This window comes from Neodiprion lecontei, chromosome 2 (genome assembly GCF_021901455.1).
Source record: "Neodiprion lecontei isolate iyNeoLeco1 chromosome 2, iyNeoLeco1.1, whole genome shotgun sequence".
NCBI lineage: Eukaryota > Metazoa > Arthropoda > Insecta > Hymenoptera > Diprionidae > Neodiprion > Neodiprion lecontei.
This window is the reverse complement of record NC_060261.1, coordinates 39909380-39932040: the sequence shown is the minus strand read 5'-3', so window position 1 is coordinate 39932040 and position 22661 is coordinate 39909380. Positions and strand designations below refer to the sequence as shown.

General features: G+C 38.5%; 2 protein-coding genes across 13 annotated transcripts in view; both read right to left on the bottom strand.

The window, feature by feature from the left end:
* Positions 1-22661, bottom strand: part of LOC107220245 (calcitonin gene-related peptide type 1 receptor) — a 182970-nt gene that overhangs the window by 138497 nt on the left and 21812 nt on the right. The window lies entirely within an intron of this gene.
* LOC124292817 lies at positions 10541-18342 on the bottom strand. 6 transcript variants are annotated; one of them, XM_046730944.1, is made up of 6 exons: positions 17725-18342; positions 16158-16229; positions 13251-13467; positions 12249-13069; positions 11405-11574; positions 10788-11191 (listed from the first exon to the last, which is right to left on the bottom strand). In XM_046730944.1, the coding sequence occupies exons 3-6, from the start codon at positions 13450-13452 to the stop codon at positions 11149-11151; spliced, it is 1236 nt and encodes a 411-aa protein (XP_046586900.1). In that variant the 5' UTR covers positions 13453-13467; positions 16158-16229; positions 17725-18342; the 3' UTR covers positions 10788-11148. The 6 variants fall into 6 exon arrangements, 4 of the variants coding, with proteins under 4 accessions (XP_046586900.1, XP_046586898.1, XP_046586899.1 ...); XM_046730942.1 differs by having other exon boundaries at positions 11405-11561; positions 17725-18330; XM_046730943.1 differs by lacking the exon at positions 16158-16229 and having other exon boundaries at positions 11405-11561; positions 17725-18330.

The following is a 22661-nucleotide window of genomic DNA, read 5'->3' as shown; positions in this document are numbered from 1 at the left end:
TATTTGAACCGTCGAAAAGAAGTCCCTTGATCTGAAGCTTTGCTTAGGTAATTACTATTATCGCAGTTTTCCGGTTCCTCTGCATTCTATACCGTGAATATACTCGCTGCCTTGTATAACATTTATTATATATAATACCTACTTATATCCTACACTTATATACGGACAAAAACTGATCCTGGCGCAACGTATACCTTCGCACCACTCCGAAGGATTCAAATTTTAATTAAACTTTTCCACCGCAGCTTCGACCCAATGATTATTTTCGCTGACAAACTTTTTTCCCCGCAGGAATGAGAACGGTTAGAAAATTTGTGAACAAACCGAATAAACTGTCATCCTTTGAGAGGATTTATTTATGGCTCTGAGTCTTGAAAGTTTCACATTACCCGATCGTGTTTTTCTGACACAGTTTCATTGTCACTGTCGATTTGATGAGAAATGAATCGGACCGGTTACTTCAGCGGAGGATAAAGACGAGGGTTGAGGGAGAACGGTGTGAATATTTTAGAGTTGAACTAACCGTCCAAATGGAAGCAAAGCTCGTTATTCGAGTTCCGAGGGTCTGTTGATAATTGAGCAAGAACCCAAACTTGGTTTACTTTGCGGGCTCGAGATTCTCGCTTGCAAGGTTCACGTGAAATTAGGCTTCTGTCCCTTCGGCTCTCGGTTACTCTCGAATCGCACAAAGTGAAATCAAAATTGATCAATATCGCGAATAGTGGAAAATTATTTATAGCTTACGAGGTATACGATGAAACGTTCCTGTGTATGTATAATGTTTTGATGACTAAATTTTACACCTCACGTATCGTGAAAAAGGTATTCTGTTTCTAAACCCCTGAAGGCATAGCTAGGTGATGCATCCTTCGTACTGTTAAAACTACCTGAATTTACACAGGTGTTATACGTACGACGAGTGTCTTTTGTACCGTTAAAACTGTCTCGTTAATCTCGAGCCTCTTTGAAAACGCGACAGGTTTCAAGGTGGACAAGGGGGAGAGAAAATGGGGTAAAAAAGCATCTCGACAAGGAATGAAAGGAATGCCGAGGGACAGGAAAAGGCGTGACACCGCGGGGCGGATTTTCCTGAACAGGCAGGCGAGGCGCGTATTTTCGCGTTGGGAAAACGGTGATTAAAACTTGAGGCTGTGCGGACCCGTGGCCCGATTACGATATCTCTCGTGAGCCATACGCGACCCGGTTAGAATATCCCGCAAGCGCGAAAAGTAACCCGGGTCGAAAAATTTCCTGCACAACAGGAAATCGGCAAAATCACAAACCGCAAGTGACCCGCTGCTCGATTTACACCGCAGATAATCAACGAACAGCGATTTATTTCTGGGCGTTCGTGTGTTAATTCGCAACAGCAAAACGTTTCTTTCCGCATCTATTTACTCGACTTACAGTAAAATCCTTTCAGCCAGCAGCGAAATTCCACCTCCGTACGGCAAAGGCACAACTGAACGGGGCGAAAATGAGACGCTCTTTGTCCTCTGCAGGGTTGCTTTTCGTCGACCGTGGAAAACCGGAAGTTGGGACAATAGCAATGGCGCCCTTTGTATTGTGCCACCCTTAAACCTCTTTTGAAACTCGAATTTTCTTTAATTTATTTATCATGCCACGGGAAAATGTTACGCGCCCCATATAAATTCTACCGATTGTCAGAGAATCTCGCCCCGGTGAATGTTAAAAAAGCTGTCCGCCTCGGTGTGTAAGAAATGACGTTCGATCGGGGGTGGCAATTTCGTTAAGTATTTGAATACTTATTTTTTCATTTTCCTTGCATGATCCGGGGAACTCCGACTGCCCTTATCCGATCATTACGCGGCAATTAACGTCCGACAGGACGACTACGCTGTTTCCTCGAATTGCACTTATCGTGCCATATTTGAAGGGTTGGATTCTGACTTATGTAGGTAGCGAAGTGCGTTGGCGTGTACGGAGCCGTTATGCGTACGCTGTTAATTAATTACTTTAACAACGTCGCTAATTCCCGCGACTCGCTGCCTTGCTGGTTCCAAGAGCTAATATTCTTGTAAACACCGCCCAACCTGTCTTCTTCAACGAATTTTGTTACATCGAAGTCAGTCTCCAATTACTGGATCGCGAAGCGCAGAATTCAGAATAGTGATTAAACAGTAACGGAACTATAAGACTGCGAATAGAAAAATTTACATTACAATTTTTGTCTCCTCGACAGTTTTTCAACGATTATGGAAAAAACAATAAAAATTACCAACAGTTTCGTCATAATTCCAAAATCGGGAATCGCTGGCAAAATATTATTTTTTGTAAAACTGAGCACAAATCACGAGATTGTTCAATTACATCTATTGAGATGTGATAAACAGTTGGCAATTTAATTTATATCCGATATGTCGCAATATGAAAATTACAAACAAAAATAATGAAGTAAAATTTACATGGAAAATATTAATTTCACGGTCGAAGCACGTTATAATCAAATATGTAAATATTATGGGAATTGCGATGGAAATAACGCAGCGGTATCGTTGAAGAAAATAAAATACTGTTTGTATAATTACCCTCGTGTTATGAACGTTGTTAATTAGCCGACCTTGTAACAAGCGCACGTTTGCAAGATATCGTAATATATTCTAGAGGGCGTGTTCGATGGTGGATATATACGCTCGCAAATTATCTACGATAGGGGAAGAAAATTAAAAGCTAACAAACGATGGAAACCCCGCCATCCCGCGGGACGTCTAGGAGTTTTTTTTTTATTTTGCGACCTTTTCCGAGCTCAGAATAATAAAATAATTCGCGTCTCGTCTACGCGAAATCGTCACGCGCCGTATTTACTTTTGTTATGCAGAAACGATAAGCTCAAAATGGTTGAAGTAATAACGAGGATGAAATCAAATAAGGTTACTGAATCCGGGTGAAATATGCTTATGCAGACGCTTTCTCCCATTTTACAAATATTACTCCGACAGCGATCTCTCAAATCCGCCTGTTACATTCTCGCAGCTGATCTCCGCGGAATTTGAGAGAGATCTGTCTCTTTGCCTGATCTTTATTCATTTCGTATTGGGGGCAATCCAGGGCTGAAAAAATAATACGGGAAACCGTGCTCCGAGACATTTTTAAACGGATCGATACGCGTTGCGTTAGTCATTTGTACTTTGGCTGTTATTTAACTGGATAACCATCCGGCAGCGAGTTGAAATTGAATAAATTATACAAAAAGGGCAAATGAAATTTCGCACGGAATTGCGACAATCCTCGAGTATAGTTTGGTGAAATCCCGTCAACGCTGCGTTAGCCGTGTCAATATTTGATGAAAAATTTATAATTTTCGCAAGTATAAATTACTACTCCAATTTCACGCTTTGAGAAAGATCAAACTGTCGGTTGATGAAACCGAATGAATTAGGTAACGTTGATTAATAGAATAATTGAGCTGAAAATAAATTGAAGGACGAATTATACAAGTCGAATGAAAACAAGTGAAAGTGATAAAAAGAAAACACTTATATATAGTATATTACATCCGTATTCCGGCAATCTCCTCGCCGCAAATGATAATTACAAATTAGATTCGCATTTTGCATAATTCACTCGGTGGTCGATGCTAATTTGGAATTATTTCATTTCTCTGGCATTAATTATCAGCACGACTTGGCGTGGATTTCATCCAAGTTTACTTACTCATCTTCTCATTTCTTTCTTGGTCCAACAACTGAACTTTTCTCCCCCGTTTTTAAATATTTGGAGAAAACAAATTGAATTTTTCAGCATTGGCAATTCGCGGAAAATCGATTGAAACGCTTGACTCGTTGAAGAAAAAAAAACTATCATCATCTCTTTCGACTACGTTCAATGACGTATACAGCGATTCGACGACCGTGGAATGACAATGTGATAGGTCTTTCAAATCGCGTTATTACATCGGAATGAAGCTGAAACCCTGCAAGTGATTCTGCGCACCTCATCTGTTAAACACTGAAACAATTAACTGACTGCGATTGATGTTGGATTAATTTCTAGAGGTCGAGGCTTACGATTAAAGTACAGTCGAATCGCTGATACGAAAATAACACGTTGCGCGAATGACCGATGGATGTTCGGTTTGTATGCTTTATACACCCCTATCCGACTCGTCGTTTAATTGCTTTCAAAGTACCTCGCATATAATTAATCAAACAAACACGCGGTACGTTGGCCCATCCGATCACATCCCCAACTAATCCTTGATCGCGCCTTTCTCCATGCGTTTTCTAACGTAGAAATTAATAACTATGCACCTGTAACAAATGGTTCTCGCGAACACATTATCAGAGATTGTTAGTGGTCGTTAAATTTTTCTGTGGTAAAAAATATGCATTTATTCTGCCTGTTGTTAACTAGGTGAGTTGTCGCCACTTTGACGATAAATAATCGTACGTGAATTATTTTGAAAAAATAATTGTCGTCGCTTCTTTTTGCTGGAAATAAGTTAAACAGGCAAAATTATTGATTTTAGATGCAGGGAAGATCAATGCATCGTTTCACTGTCTAGGGAAAATAATTATAAACATCCGTGACAATTTTCAGGGCCTGATCGATTTTTGGGGTTTGAACCGATTAAATTGGTGATTAATTAATAGCGTGTATCCATAATGGTGCCTATTAAGTGAGACGTCGTCGCAGTTGAAAGCTTCTACAGAGAGTTATTCAGTCCGTTCGTTCTTTATCGGCGTCGTTTTCTTCTTTTTCTTCTTATCGGTATTATTTTTTGATTTCGCCTCTATGCTGCAGACGATGTAAGAAAATTGACGCGCTGGCTGGCCGTGCGACAACGACAAAAACAGAGGAAAGGAAAAAGGACGAGAAGTTTCTAGATAAATGATTCCCAGAATTTTCTTGCAAGAAGTCCAAAAGTCCTGCGCGTCGTTACGATGAAAGTGTTATATACATATATCTATGTATGATCTATTCCTCTAAATATATATATATATGCGGATAAAAATGAATAAATACATGTATATTTAGAGGAATTCATTACATGGTTCGCAAGAGGAAAAAAACAAAATAAAGAAAAAAAGGACCCCAGTATAGAAAATGTATGTATTTGATAGCTGTTGTGAATTTCTGTACGTCTTGTTGCGTAACGTCAGTTTCTTTCATCCTACAGTCGCTACCGGCTCAAGTTTTTTAATCCCGTAACTTGTCGCGAAGTATAATTGTCCTGCAGATGTGTAGCAAACGTAGAATGAAAATAATAATATCTCGCAAGTTATCGAAGTTTTAAAATTAAACTTTTTTACTGCGTATAATAATGTTACGAATATACGGCAGACTCGCACATATACAGTCTTGATTTCAGGTTACACAATCTTTTCCCCATTCGTTTTTGCCTCTGTTTTTTTATCGTTCTTAATTCTCTGAAGTTGTAATCTGAATCTCATTCGCATTATCGTTAAAAAACAGGCCGATTAGCGTGTTTAAAAATATAAATCGTATCACTTAACGAACGAGGTATTACACAGGTTTGCTAATATATATAATCGTCAGCATACGCGTAAAACTTTTTGCGCATTATTGTAGATTAAACTTTTCGCCACAGGATCGTTTCTTTTTCAAACTTCGTCGCAGCTCCCCTATCTTTTATTTATTTATTTTTATCACGTCGTTTGGATTATCTTTCACCCGCTGACTCGTCGCCTCTCGCTCTGATTCTTCGTCTCTGCAGATGCCGTCAGGGCGGCGAATCCATCCGGAAGAAACTGCCGGGAAAAAATTCCCCAGGGATGCATTTGGCGAAGAGAAAACGAGAGAGAGAGAGAGGCCGCGAAAATTACTCAGTATCACGACGCCTCGCTATTCCCAGCTGTCTCTAATCGTACAATCCCTGTGCTTACCTTGTATTATAGTGCCTACGAAGTGCGCTGAGCACTTTAATTTTACGCTTCCTTTTTGTTGTTAAGTCAAAAGTTTACCGATTCATTCACCGTTTCGGTATCTGTCATTCGGCAAGGGTAAAAAAAAAGGGAGAAGATGCGATTGAGGTTACAGGCGGTCTTTCGCAATATTTGCAAGCCCTAAAAAAAGAGGAAACTGGGCCGCGTCAACCTTGATACTAATAACAATTCAGGATCTAACGGTACAAAATGGTTATTCTTCGTCAAATACCAATCCTGGAAAGAATGTTGGCCAAGATGAGCGATTGGATATTGGCTAATTTTATCGACTGTCAGTCAAAGTCAGTTTCGCCTATACTGGCAAAAGTGGATCACATCTTAGGACGTCGCTTATATTTTGGCAAATATCCAGCCAAGGTGGGACTGTGGACAAAATTTCTCTAAGTGAGGCAAGAAATTGAATTGAAAAAAATTACCCCACCTCGCCATGACCTGATCGTAATTAAATCGTAAGTATAACACGCTTCAAAATTAGAGAGAAAAAATTCAAACGCGCGAATTATTCTTGCTGCACGAGAAAATTATTCGTTAGTGTCTAGAAAGGTTGAAAATTTCTTTATGCATGATGTATTCTTGGCATTTCGTACACCTTCACCCTCCAGGATTTCGACCGGTGACCAGATCTCTGAATCTTACCAAAGTCGAGCATTCCGCGTATATTCGTCGTAACGGCAGACCGATGAATCCCAACCGTGAGAACCACCCAAGCATGAAACATGTGCAGACAGTTTGGTTAGTGCAAACGGAGATTCCAACGTGATTGAATCGAGTCTTCGGCCAAAGATGTTGTGACAAGTTTAGGCTGGATGGGGGACGACGAAAGGAGCGGGAATAATAGAAGGCGGGAGAGAAGAGCGGTGTGGATTTCTTTCTCGTCAAAGAGGCGAGATGAGCAACTGCGGCCGGGACGATAACGCAATATTGGCGTGACACAAAGAAAACACAATTCTGCCGGCGGGCTTGGGTCACAAGGCAAAAACGAAGGGCCGTCCATTTTCTTCTACAAGTAGAATCGGCACGAGCCATGCGGGCTAGTCCAGGATCCCCTTCTTCCTCGCCTAAGAAAAGACACACATTACCGAATACACCGGCGATCCCCTCGAGAGATAATGGATCTTTTTACCAGATTTTCGACTGCTTTTCACGCCAACGTTACGCGTCCACCGAATTCCCGGGGGTCTTCTTCATCCGCGTTGTGCATCACTGTCAACTCAGATTTGACCGTCATTCGTTGTGGTTTGCGAAAAGACGGCCGAAAGCCATCGACGCCTTCGCAACGGCTGCGACCTAGCAGCGTAATTTTGATTCATGATAACGACACATAATCCACGGTAAATGTAGGTAGGTACGCCTGTAGCTGGCAGACTGTTTACCGAACGCACAGCCGCATCAACGATCGCGATGAAGAAGAAGCGAAGATCATTAGAGTGCGGCGTGGATTTAGCGGGAAGACATTGGCAAACAAGCAGGGATGAAACCGACGTGGAAACTAAAGTGGGAAAATTGACGAGAATTTTTCTGGTCGTGAATCGTAATCGCTGACAAAACCTTGTCGCAATTATATATTCCATGGCTGTTTTTCAAGAGAAAAAAAATCGCAAACATTGCTGGTCCATTTGCCGAGAAATAAAAATGTTTGATCAATCAAGACGAAAATTCTGACTTCCCTTATCATATTTTACCCATACCGATGTAATCGGAAAACGATTAAAGGTATCAAGCACTGTATTCGTGCAAAAATGATGTATGATATATTTGAGAGAAATTGAACTACACGTCGAAACGATGTTGAAAATAGTCCCGATGTTTTAAGTATATATTTTTTATTATGTAAGAAATGAGGAAAAAATCGGTCGCTGAATTATAATTCTTGCACCGATCAACCGATCATTAAAGAATCTCTTGTCATTTAATTGCATTCAACACCACCATCTGAGTCAAAGTTCGTTATATGATTCGCGACGGTAAATTTTGCAACAATATCGTCTGCTATGTGAGGTTCCGTTTTACAAGAACAGATTAAATGAGGCAGCAGGTTCCAGTTTTCCGTTCGTTGATTTCCTCCCGGTGCGTTGGCTAATCTCACGACGATCTTGCGGCGATTCAAGTCTGTTTCAGGACAGCACTGATATATCTCCGATGCGAAAGCCTTCGTTTCCAGAAACAACATTTGCGATTTTGATGTCGGATCCTGACACGACAAAGACGAGACACCGGCTGGCCTCACCTTATAGCCACAGTTCGAAACTCTGTGGTCGGGCACCTTATGGCGCGTTTTGAAAGATGGAGGCTGTTCTCTCACTCACCGACTCACTCAGCGATGGTAAATCCTCCAAGGGATCGGGCATCCGTAAGGGAGTCTCGAGGAGTACTTTCGTACATTTTTATTTTCCCCTCTGTTCCTGAGCGACGACGTACCCTGCATCAGAAACTCGACTCGCGAAATAACCATGTGATCTTAAATGTCTCATGATATTTCGTTCCTCTTTATTTCTTCTCTCGGTGCTCTTTTATTCTCTCCCTCTTTTCACGTCGAGACAACGGCAAAAGACGTTGCGCAGTGAAAAATTTAGGGAAGCAATGAAATTCCCCGGGTGTATTACATTACCTGTACATGCTCTACGCCGTTCCACACCTGCGACGCTAACCGAATGAGCGAAAAGCCACTCGATCAAGACACCGACGCGAAATGGACGCACACATGGAGAAACGGCATCCGAGAGTTTTCGACTTGGGAGACCTTGAAGGACGGGGATGAAGAAATTTGTTGGGGCACCTGAGGGGACAAGGAGAGGCTGTTGTAAAATATCAAGTTTCAGCCAACGCGTTCCTCTTCAATGTGGGTCAAACAATTTTCTGCCGAATTTCATCAAGAACACTGACTTGGGATTAGACAATTCCCGAGGAGCTTATTCGACAGAAGATCTCGCTGTAAGAAGGGATCGCGCCACTTATATCAAAAGGCAGACTGCTTCCCGGCTTTCCATTTCTCTTATCAGTTTCTACTCCGCCTAGATAGCTGATCGCGCGATGTTTTTTTCCCCCCCCCCATCTAATTCCCGTAGATTTTTACTCCTCGATAGTCTCTCCGGGTTTTCTGCTCTGTATTCGTACAGCTTCGCGGAAATTGGAAAGATGTTTTCAATACCGCGTTGTCTTTACGGTATATACGTATACACGCAGCTTGCGGTTCTTATCCGAGATTTGGCACAACTCGCGAGATTTTGCGAGGCAGCGCACAAGGGTGAAATAGTTTCGCTTCTGACGCTGAGCCGCGAATTTTTTCACACCCTCCGTTTTGATTTTATTTTGCCAGCGGTAAATGCAGCCTACGGAGGAACGCATTCAATTTCCCGCGTGAGAATGAACGTACGACAGAATGGAAAACGAAAAAAAATCGGAGTGAAATATCACATCTGTTTGAACAAGTGTAAAAGGCAGGAGGGCGAATGAGATATCGATTCAACGTGACAGGCCTTACCAGTCAAGTTTTTTTTTTCTTTTTCTCTTTTTTCGAATGGGTAGGTGGCTTGACTCTCACTGCACAGGAGTAGGAATACGCCACTCAAGCCAGACGTCATGTGTCAGAGAGTCAGGGTGTCCGGCTCTACTATTCTCCCGATTTGACCACGCGAGGGTGACTCGGGACCGAAGTTAGGAGCTGATAACCGACGGAAGTGACGTGTCAATTGACGATCGGGTCCTTATTGTCTCGAACTTCAACCCAGTGATAATTGGTAGGGTAAGAAATGAGACAAGACCTGCGCGGATATAATTGAGGAGGTCGGTTGAGCAAAACTCGATGGTTTGTTTTAATTTTATTACAATATCATCGTATCATTGAGTTTTTGAGTTACGAAAATTCTTTTGAGTATATGATAATAGTTAATGCTGGAGTTATAGGAAAAACCTACCGACGTTTCTTTTCAAAATGATTCAAAATCTGGTAGATTCGTTCCATTTCACTCTACGGTAGCCACTTTTTTTAGAAGACTATTTTTTACAAAGTCACGGAAATAGATTTTTTTTTTTATCAGTAGTCAAATTGGTATTGCGACTTGTTGGTTTGATGAAAAAAAGTTCCCGTTAATTGGTGTAAAATAGACTTGTGAATAAAATGTGCCATTGTCGAGTAAAATAAAATGGAACTGCTAGATTTTTACCCATTTTCAATCAATTTGAAATAACTCGTAGATGTATCTAAGCTTTTGTTTACAATTCCAGCATTTTCAACTACATCATTTTTAAAGAGATCTTCCCCAATAAACAATGCCAGTATATAAAGCGTATGAAATTCGTCAAAAAAGAACGTTTTATTCTGTAGAATAAACGTGCAGCACCTACGTATTTTATTGCGAAGAATGTCCGCCGTGATTTCGGTTTATTAAACGTTTTTGGTGGACGTCTTACGATAGTTGTTCATATGCAAATTTTATACGTTTGAAACCAAACATTTATAAATCGTATCTCAATTTGTTGATAAAACGTATCGAAAATCCGTTATTTTAATATTTATGGTAATCGTCTAATATTTGGATATTGATGACTACTAAGAGACGTTTCGCAAGTACGTTTTAAAACTCAAATTATGAAGGAAATTTTTTCTATTAAAATGTGTTGACAATGTCCGTTTAACTAACGTGACAAAATGTTTTCTGTTAATGACGCTTTAATCTTTCATTATTTATGTCTAAACGAATATTATACAGTGTTAAAAAACGTTTTTAATTGGACCTCTAGACTTGAATACATAACGTATCTTGGATGTGTAATTGAAAGCGTATATAGTACACTGCTATAGAGGAAGATCATTTCACGTTAGCTAGAAACAAGTCTGGGTTGAGTTAGAAAGCGTACGAATTTAGTTTATATATGTGAATCGATTTTATTATATCTTTGTTAGAACGTTACACAAATATCTTATATCTATAAATACTCATTTATCAAAAAAAAAGGTACATCTTGTAGCTCATAGACACAGCTCAACCTACACTATACTTTCGTCTTCACGGTAGTTACAACTAACAGAAAACGCTAAGAATATTACACTTATATCAGAAATATTTATATGCCTGTATGATTTGTACTTTTATATGACTGTTTTTAAAATTAGTTGACGTTTACCACAGTTTCTTAGCCCTTCTTTCGTACATAGGTATGCCGTGATCGAGCTAGTTTTAACCAGTCTTTCACGGCACACGAAACACTGGTTTCGGTTGCATCACCAATTTCCTTCTTGCCAAGAAAGGTTTGTTTCACAGCCTCTGAGAAAAAATACATCAAAAGGAAGGTACAATATCACGATATTGATAACTGATAAGGAATAATTTCAATGTAAATTGTGATGAATCTCGAATATATTGGGAAAAAAGTTAACAGTTTGCATAATTTGAATAATAATGTGTGAATAATATTGTTTTCACACGATAAATCCAAGTAATAACTGTTTCTCGAAAATTTCATGAATTATTCATTACCGTAAACAGTTTCCATTGTCAATGTCTTTTGAAATGAGACTTTGTCCCTCCCTGCCCAATTGAATTGCATCGCTAATTCGTTTGTGAGTAGTGACCTCATTATAGCCAACACACATTGGCGACCGCTTGTCCCTCCAATAGAAGCCAGTTTCCCGGTCTGCAACAAAATACTAAAATGAATGAATGTCGAATTGAATTCAAAATATTCTTACTGTTATCAACATCGATAACAATTTTGACTAGTTGGAGATTGTCGATTCCTAATATTTTTTCAGCATTTTTTAACGTTAACCCTCTCGATCAGACCGAGACCGATTTCATGTTGAATGAAAATCTCTCACCATATTGATATTTCGATGGGTGAAAGCAGTTTACCTCAGGGTTTAGGAGTATCTATAAGGCCATCTGACCTTGCTTAATGGAACTATGCAGTTAGAACCCTGACCTTGCGACCGATACAGTTTTATGAAGCCTCAAAGTGCGTGTTGCGTAGAAGCAACATACGGTCCGAGAGGGTTAAAACGTTACGAACCGCAATTCTGTATGCCTGTAGTAATTTTCATTATTCCTTTGCAGTCAACACATACCGAGCGTATTCTTCAATGAGAGACAACCCCCTCCCTAGTGCTAAGCCAACTCAGGCACATGACGCGTACGTGAAGTTCGGTCGAGTGGAGACTAACATGGCCACTGGCATTCTATCCCCTCCCGGCCGAGCCTCATGTGCCTGTGTTGGTTTGCGCTAGGGAGGGGGTTGGCCCTCATTGAAGAATACGCTCGGTATTAGTACCTATCCGTATGTCATGACATACATATTTTGAATATGATTGCAAGGTCTACTCACTAAATAAGTTCGATGCTCTTCGGATTTCAGGATATTTTCGAGGTTGGAGAAGTCTTCCATGGAGTTAAGAGGAAGTTTTGGGAATTCGGCTGGTTTCTTTGTTACGTCGATGCTGACTTCCTTCTGTTTTGAGAAGATTTTACGTAGTAGCAGATGGTTTTGTTCAGTGTAGGATTTAATGTGTTCTAAATACTGCAGAGTTTTTTCTTCAAAGGTATTCTGTTCGCGTGATGTGGTCGGGGTTGAAGGTTCAAGTTGTGAAAAGGATCTTGATAAGTCATATTGCGTGGTAGACCTGATGATCCTACTAGAAATGTTTCTATTTGATGTTTCATATCCAGACAACTGATTCGGTGACTCATGGGAATTATCATTATACTGGTGCTGTACGATCTTGTGGGCCAAGTTTTTCTTTGGTGTCTGATTTTTGGTAGATCCTTTGGCTGAGTTAATGTAGCGAGTATTCTTATTACGGTTAGAAGTCGATTCATCGACTTCGGACGGTGGCAAATTCTCGTCAGCTGAAGAGGTGTAACCTAAACTACTTGAACTTTCACGAGAACGCTTCGTTTTTTTTTTTTTGTTACTAACGTGTCGATTTTTAGCCTTCTTCTTGTCGGTTTTGTGTTTACGTTTTTTCTTTTGCGGCTCAGGTTCGACATCATCACTGTTCGTAGCTTCATTCTCGTCCACGTCATTGGTAATATCTTGCTGAGGTATTACAGTGGATTTTTTAGCGATGTTGCGAATTATTCCGGATTCATCGGACGTGCCCAGCTCCAGTAGGCGCGCCATCGTTGCTTCGGTGTCGTGGTAGTCATCTGTTAGTTAATCAAGGAATATCAATCAATACCGAATGCTCATTGATTAGCAAAATTAATCACAAATGTACAATATGATCAAAATATATCGTCGTAACTCTTATCCAAGTGAAAATTAATATGATTGAAACATTCAATCCGTATACAATTGTAAAAAAAAGTTCTACGTTCCAATAATCACCTCCGGTATGCAGTACTTTGTGAATGGCAAACTTTGGCCATGTTTTTTCATAGGCAGCCTTTGATTTTACAAGTTTTGTAAAATGATCTTCAGTTTTTGTCCGTGGCCAGTAACATTGGGTGTTGTTTTCGACCAGCCAAAGAACTGGTACCAATGCGCATTCTCTATCTTCGCCAACCAAGAATTCAATCACCGCATACATAGTTCTGCAGCACGACTGAGTAAAAACATCGTTAAATGTATCATATTCTCTAGTCTGGTGTATAAATTTATATTTGATCAAAATTCAAGCACTTTTATTCCACTCTGAGCAAAAAGTGCCAGTTTAAAAGTTTTTAATTAGGACATCAACATAGGAATATGCAAGGTAGTATATAAGTTAAAAGATGAATCGATCATGAAACATTATGAAGATTTTGGGAACGCATGTCTAACCAATACTTGAACGTCAATGTGACGTACAAAACTATAATAAATCAGCTCAAAAGTGATGTTATGAACATATGGTAGAGTTGGGTATATTGGACTACTAGGTAAATTAGACTCGGCATATACGGTATATGGTAATAGGTATACGATAATGTTATTTTTTGCTAAACATCTCAATTGAAGCAAACTTTTAATATAAAAGAGATAATGAACCTACGATTCTCGGGAATGTGTGCGAGGTAGACATAGACATACTATACATGTCTTGAACGAATCCCTCTTCCTCGTACACATTGCCGAGAATCGTAGGTTCATCATCTGTTTTTTGTCGAGAGCTCGTTTCGTTGAGATGTTTAACAAAAAATAAAAATTTTATTTCATTTCGTGTAGTATCGGAGTTACTGCGAAACCATCTTTAAATGGAAGACAGACGAATTTATGTAATATATCATCGACGCGATAAGATTTCGCTACGTTGAAACTTCTTACGAAAAAAATCCCTAGTTTGGAAGATTTAATAGGTTTCTGATAAAGGTCTCGCTTGTACTTGAACGGAGTACCTATAATTCTATATTCTCCGGCAATGAAAAGGATTGATTTGATCACTAATATTTCTGTCCCACAAGCTACTACATTATCCGGCCTTTTTATTGATATTTTGAATTTTTTCGTTTCCAGAGCCTGACATTCACGAGAATTTCCAATAAATTTGGGTTTAGGAATAAATTTTTCCTGACAATTAGTTTTACGAATAGAACTTAGTTCTTCAAGTCGATTACTCAGCTGCTGCAGCGGCAAGCGTTTCGATCGAATAAGTCGTTTCAAATGGCCCAAATGATTTTCATACACAAAGCAACTGTATTCTTCTAATGGGCCAAATCGTTCTACGTCGTCTATGACATGCAGCAGCGAATGTACATTATATACGACAAAGTTTTGTCCGTATATCTTAGCACCTTGAGTAACGAATTTTTCGATCATATCTTGCGCGATGTTTCGAAAACGCGAGAACAAGGCTGTATTCGATAGAATATACACGGCGGCAGACAATAATAAAAAATGTTTGTACTTTTTTCGATCTAGCACATCCCGCATTACAACAGGGCCGGAATATAACAAGAAAAATCTAAATTCTGTCGCTTTCCATCGATGCAAATCCAAAAATCCACGGGGCTTTCGAGGAAACTCTGCCGGAACATATCGCGCCAATAGTTTCATTATACGTTCAATTTCTAACAAAATATCCTTAGACAATTTGCAATCACGTGAACCCTCGACCCAGTATTTAAGGAGCAACCTCTTCAAAATTCCCAGGTAGATTAAATGCATGGGATCTAAAGGAAATTGGGAGACTAGTCCCACGTAAAGATCTAAAAGAGGCGAACGTCCTTTAACGTGACGATCGTTTTCACTAGGTGCAACAAAATCACTATCTTTTCGCTTCTGGAATTCGGTGTCACATGGATAACACAGTTTACGGTTGAGATGAACTGCGCGAATCTTACACCTCTCGCAAGCATCCTTACCCGAATGTCCTAAACACATTTTCAACATAGATCTCGCGGGCGCGTCACACGCGAATAAACCAACTCTGACAAAGTATTTGGTGCCATTAAACTCAAAACCATTGGTGCTTAAACGTGACGTTTCTTTAATTAAATCTCGTAAATATGAAGATAGTGGCATCGGTTTACCCGTACCATAATAAACACCAATTACAAATGGGCTATCATCGATCATTGAAATACTGCGTCCCAAAATTGGCCAAAATGATGTTCCGCTACTTTTATAAACGGGAATCCCATCAATATTAAAATCAACTCGCAACGTATGTTCAGGTGACAGTCCTTTTTTGAGACCTGACTCGAGTTTTTGTCTCAAGCATTTCTCCAAACCGAAATAACACATTTCTCCGTTGTCTAAATTTAACGTTTCAATACGTCGTGACGTGTGAAGTAGAGTCCTAGCACTTAAGGGTAAGATAGGATGTGCTGGTTTCAATAATGCTAGCAATTGATCGATCGCGTTATGTGTGATGTTATTTGAAGATGCCCAGTCGCGCAAATTTTCAACAAAGTTCGTTTCATCATCTAAATGCACTTCATCGCTGACGGAACTTGAATTATCTTCAGAACTGTACAACGTAGCTTTGATGCTATCTATGTCACTTTCGATGTCTTTGAAATCTTTATTATCGCGGTTCGAATTAGAGTTTTCTTCATTCTGTTCATTACTTTGATGGATATGATCAACATCATAATCGCTATCTATAGAGTGCACATATTCTCCGATACAAGACACATGTTCATGACTAGCATCTTTTAATTGTGATTTCGTAAGGTGCTCGAGTGCACAATTATTGCCTGCAATACTCAGTAATACTTTACGAGTATTTATAGCTGTTTTGCGACGCAAATGTCGTTTACTCAGAACTTTTAAATCATGAGGCATGTTATAAAACTAAATAATAATACACACCAGACAAGAAATGATGTACGCTTTAACGTGCTTGCCTTATTTGTCGTAAATATCCGCACACCACTCTGAAAACTAAAAGTTAAATGAACCTAATGAACGTAGTACGTGAGTCAATACAGAAGATTCATAGCAATAAAGCTTTTACACGAGTTAGCGCAACAATTTATATAAAATTTTATTGAAAATTAAGTAATTTGATCAAAAATGCTGTTTCGTGTATATTTTCTTGGATTTGGGCTAAATAAATATTAAAAAGGCATTTGTAGCCGAACAATTTTGTAAACACGAATAAAAAACGTGGTCAGCTACCCATCGAACGTATATAATACGCAGGTAATGAGTAGTTTCATTCTATTGGATTTGACTCTGACATTTACCGATAAACGCATAGTATACTCATGATTTACGTTCAGTAGTAGGAATCGTGATATATTTCAGGACTAGATAGTACTGTTACTAATATTATTATTCTATAGTACTTATAGTTCTATGTATCGCTATTTATTGTTACTACAAATTAAACAAGATCGTAGTTTAACGTTGAACCAATTCTGGGCCGATGTCCTGCTTATATTCTAATACTTTTCGAATAGTATATCATGACGCCTACTACTGAACGTAAATCATGAGTATACTATACGTTTATCGGTAAAGATCAAAGTCAAATCCAATGGAATAAAATTACTTGTTACGAATTTCCTGCGTATTATATACGTTTGATGGGTAGATGACCACTATTTTTACCAGTGTTTACAAAATTATTCAGGTGCAAATCCCTTTTTAATATTTATTCAGCCCAAATCCAAGAAAATATACACAAAACAGAATTTTGGATCAAAATACATAATTTTTAATAAACCTCTATATAAGTTGTTGCACTAACTGGTGAAAAAGCTTTATTGCTACGGATCTTCTCTATTGTCTCTATTGTCTAACATGACCGTCTTCTTCTGATGGATAATAATTGTTATTTTCAATTGAAGGGAAAAGAAAATAAAAAATATTGTCAAAATAATATTTCTGTGATTTCGATGGCACAGAAATATTTACGTGGCTGTATTACTATACTTTGTTACTTTGGAAGATGCTACGAGTTCATATGTATGTTATAGATATGTTGAAACGGTATCTAAAAAAATAATAAACACGAAACCGATTTCAAACAATACAGAGCAAAAGTTACTAATAACCGCATGATCACATGGGATGATTATTAACATGAAGTTTTCCTCAAATTCGACAAGAACTAATATAATTAACCTATAATATACGTATCATAGTAAACTTAACACATATAAATAACGTTTAAAAACAGTTCAAAAATATTCATGAACGTTATATAATAAACAATAAACTATTCCATATTTTTATGGTACATCGTTTGGTTTAGAGAAAAAGACGCAGAACATTACACATAGTTTCTTTTGAAGAAAGAAAAGAAAGGAAAGAAAAAAATACAGAAGAGACAGAATTTGAGTTGCAAAACACATTATTTTTTCAACCAAGAATGCTCGATGTATTAAGACAAAATACCACCATATTTGGAAAAATATGTAGTTGTACTTACCAGCGTTATTTAATGACGAATTTGCTTCTTCCGTCTAGGCCGCAGATTAACAATAGCTTCTCACCTTTTTTGCTACACGATCACCGATCGATCCGAGCACCTCCGCATTCGGTTGACGAATAACGCCATAACCAGCGCCTGAGGCCAGTTGCAAGGGTGGGGATGAATATAGGCTCCCAGACAAAGACAAAGATAGAGGAGACGCAAGAGCGACAGAGAGATCGTGCCCAAAAGGGAATCAACTTTGCCATATATGCCCGTGTTATTCCGAGCTGTCCTTGTCTTACCACTCGCTATACTTACACTTACTGTATGAATGCGCGGTCCATGGGATAAGTTCTGTCTCTACATATAATTATTGCGCTCTTACTCTAGCTTGCAGCGTTACCGACGCTGACGCACCAGAGCAGGAGAATAATATATCAGTAGTGACACAATGTATAACGCACAGAACTCCGATAAAATAGCGCGAAAAATAAACGTACAAACGACGTTAAAAATGCGACAGGATATGATGAACGCTTGTTTTAGCAAGTACTCATACAAGATATTGAAGTCTTGACGTAATTCGTGCCAAATAATGAGATTTAATATATTATAATATGATAACCAATATTGTGAAATAATTATAAAAATGTACAATAAATTATTATTCTTGGTACGAAATTATTCACGTTTCGGACACTTCTTTATTCTCTTCCTTTTATTGGTTATATCTATGTTCCATGCACCGGTAAATGAATACAAGATCAGTGTTCAGCTTTAGTTACCACATAATATTGGCATCAAAATAACGGGTAATTAAAGTCCATTTTTCGGAAACTAATTATAAGATAATCAACTGATTTGGCCACCGCTTGGCATCAGGCGGTTCCGCATACATGAATACTAAAAGTGCGTTCATAATCTGAATATTGTACTCAACGTTGAATTTTCCTCAATCGTGTTGAAGTAAAACAAGTATGAACCCATTTGATCAAATATACATATTATACAATTCAATGTATCTTGAAAATAGTCCGATATTGAATAAATTTCATAAACGGTTATTGAACGTAGATCACAAGTAGCAGTAAAACGTGAACAATAATCGTTGAAAAAATACGTTCATCAAACGATGAATATATTTCTGTGCAATAGTGGAAAACCGCAATAATTAAGCGCTTAATTGGGGTTGCTGGTAGTTGTATGATGAATGTACAATATATATATATATATATATATATATATATATATATATTAGGGTGTGTCGAAAATGAACTTTTTTTTTTCTTCGCTCCTACCACTCAAAACTTTAGGTTTTGACATTAAAGAGGTCCTCGTTCAAGGAGGGCGCTGTAGCTTGAAGTTTAGAAGTCGCTCAACGAGGATTTAGGTTTCCCATCTAATTAACACGTAAAAAATATTGTTTTTCGTTCAAAATGATGTCAGGCATCCAAAAAATTGGCGATTTCTGTGCTTCTTGGCTTATTTGAAAGCATGACTCATCCCCTAAACGATGATAGGTCGTTTTTCGACTTACCTTGTACCAATTTTTTTTACGCCACTTTTCGACCACAATAGTCACTTTTTCAAGTTTACAAAGTCTCCAATGTATCAATGAGTTCAAAATGAATTGCTACAAGTATTGATTCTTGATTCGAATATAAATAACCAATTCCAAAAATTAGTGAAACATACAAAATTTCTCAAAATAAACATGGTTTTTTGAATAAAATTGAAGATACGGAATTTACCAATTTTTAGAATTGGTTATTTATATTCGAATCAAGAATCAATACTTGTAGCAATTCATTTTGGACTCATTGATACCTTGGAGACTTTGTAAACTTGAAAAAGTGACTATTGTGGTCGAAAAGTGGCGTAAAAAAAAATTGGAACAAGGTAAGTCGAAAAACGACCTATCATCGTTTAGGGGATGAGTCATGCTTTCAAATAAGCCAAGAAATACAGACATCGCCAATTTTATGGTTGCCTGACATCATTTTGAACGAAAAACAATATTTTTTACGTGTTAATTAGATGGGAAACCTAAATCCTCGTTGAGCGACTTCTAAACTTCAAGCTACAGCGCCCTCCTTGAACGAGGACCTCTTTAATGTCAAAACCTAAAGTTTTGAGTGGTAGGAGCGAAGAAAAAAAAAAAGTTCATTTTCGACACACCCTAATATATATATATATAGATGTTGTAGACACCAAGATTGAAAATGAATTTCATAAACGTCTATCACGCGTAGATCAGAAATACCAATAAAACGTACATTATAATAGTCGAAGATATACGTTCATAAAACAATCAATATACTGCTGTGCAATGGTGAATAGGAAGTATGATAAACGTCTAATTAAAGTTGCTGGCAGTTGTGTCATGAATGAATATTATATGTTGTGATTACCAAAATCATAAACGAATTTCGTGAACGTTAATAGCTCGTAATTTGTAAATTCAAATGAAACGATTCTGATAAAACGTTGAAAGATGGAGTACCAACATCGTTAAACATATAAGTTTTAAACGATTTTCGTACGAATAATGAACAAATATACTATACGTTGCTTTTGCTATAATAATACGTATTTTAAACTTCTGTATAATGAAATACGCATAATAAACAGAGTAATCATACGAATAATATCCATCCGAAATATTACAGTATATGTGATACGGTTGAATTTTATACTTATACCATTATTAAACGACTTCGACGTTTCATATACGAAATTTATACTGGTGTGTGTTTATTGGGTCGTAGCTCACGAATATATTAATTTAATAAATATTCAAAGTACGACTATCTACCAATAAAATCAATCAAAGGCGTCGCTTTTCGGTCTACAAACCTGCTCAAACGAACACAATTTCAAGTTACGCGTTATTAATTACATATAATCTAATCACGGTTGGAAAAAAATAAAAATAACCATTACTCGTGACAATGATGAAGCATACGTGATTGGGCCAAAAATAATTATTCCATTTGATTGCCAGCGTGACGTTTACGCGCGTTAATGTATGAAGAGAGCAACAAAGGAGAATCCCCGCTGCTTTAATTTATTCCAGTGACGTGTAGTAAGAACCAAGGATGGGTTTCGTTAATTTACGTGCGTCGAGACGCGGCTGTACCAATTTGTTAATTGTTTTCGCGCTCACCTACATCAGGATGAAAAAGCTGAAACTTTCATGTGCTTCTTCGTATTTTTTTCTTTGTATTTTACACCCCTGAAATAATTAATTACCAACCTTGTGTCGACTTGTTCGTTGTTGAAAGTTCAAACAACCACGCTATATATACGCAATGAACTTTCGCCCGAGATTCCCGTGTAACTTTTGCCTTCGGTTAGGGTAAACAAACAACCAGATGTTTGGCCAAAAAACCGCAGGGTAAGAAAAGATTTTAACAAGTCTGATAAAAACGTCGCCGCGTGGTTCTCCCGAGAACTGATTCTCCGTAAAAACGACGGCATTTATATTTCATAGCAATTCAAATGTGATTTGCAAAACTTTTCACGTGCCTGCATGTCATTCAGCCACTCGTCTTATTAACTTTGCCTCCGTTTTCTCCTTCGATAGTAACATTTCGGAATTTAGATTGGGTGTTTTTTTCGAATTGGCTGGGCCTCCGGATAATCTACACGCAATGACACGAAAGGCAGTCTCGCATTCAAATCACGACATGTACGAGCAGCAAGTTGGCGAAGCCAGAAACGAGACATACCAGAGGTTTCAACGGCCTGCGTGCCTTCCTCAATTAACGTGCACCAGATAACACTTTAGAGCGATACTAAAAGTACTAAAAGACCCTTTCTTTCGTTCGAGTATTTCACTTTTCATTCAATGTGGGTCAGGGAATCCGCCTGAAGGAAAAGACCTGCCTTTTTCCCTCCACACACAATCTCGGTTCACAATGGCGAAGTTTTTCGTGTACGAAGGACGAAATCACATGCTATGCTATTTGAATATTTATCTATCCTTTTGGCATCTGTATAACTCTCATCCGTATTTTCTTTCTTCCTTTCTCTTATGTTCAGTAATAAATATTTTGCACATTCCGTCCCTTCTGCGACATTTCTCTCTTTTTTTTTTTGTCAAGTGGTTCAATTTCCGAAGGTTGAAAATTCCGAGCGGTATGAATAAAATAGTAATGATGTCAACCGTTCAGAATATTGCGAAGAAAATTGCTCGCTGCGCGTATGGAAATAACCTTCTGCCCTACTACGTACACACATTTCTCTCGGAACTCGCGACTTCGGTTTTCTGGATATTTTTGCGAATAGAACTTGAGCGTCGTAAATTTTCGCGCTTTACATACCTTTACATAGTGTTTGCATAATACGTACATTATAAAACTGGGAATGCACTGCTCACTGTCTGCAAATCGCAACGAAATTAATCCACCGGGATTTGAACGTTAATTTCGAAGGTACGAGTCTCACGTCGCTCGTTATTTTACAAACGCACAATACGCTGGACATACCGTGAAAATAATGTGATTAAAATTGCGAAGGCGTGATAAATTTCGCGCTAGATAGCCCGGACGATCCGACACTCGGGGAAAAAAGTGCAGCGCTTTGTTTTTTATTCGCAGCACTTTGCATTCATACCTGCAACGCGTATACTCCCATTATTATACCCGTAGTTCTAAAGAGTTTGTTATTCCCTCCGCGTAGCTCTCTTCCACCATTTATGCCTGTACCTACGTTATAACTAGATGTGTATGGCGGCAGGTGTTTGGATCTACGACCAGCGATGTATCCTCTCGTTAGCTTGCGTATTGCCGACTGACTGCCTCCTTGGCTTTTTCATTTCAAATCTTACAACTCAGCGTCACGCTACCTTTTGTTTCGTTTTCTTTCGTTTTTCGTCTACCAGGATGCGTTGTACACGGAGAAACGGAGAAACACGACCTGATGCGAAACCACTCGATGGGTTTTAGTCG

Coding starts and splice junctions, on each gene's coding strand:
- LOC124292817 (XM_046730942.1), bottom strand. CDS start 13,452: ATGTATGCGGTGATTGAATTCTTGGTTGGCGAAGATAGAGAATGCGCA. Junction 13,070..13,250: donor CAAAGTACTGCATACCGGAG/GTGATTATTGGA, acceptor ATTAACTAACAG/ATGACTACCACGACACCGAA. Junction 11,562..12,248: donor AAGAGCATCGAACTTATTTA/GTGAGTAGACCT, acceptor ATTTTGTTGCAG/ACCGGGAAACTGGCTTCTAT.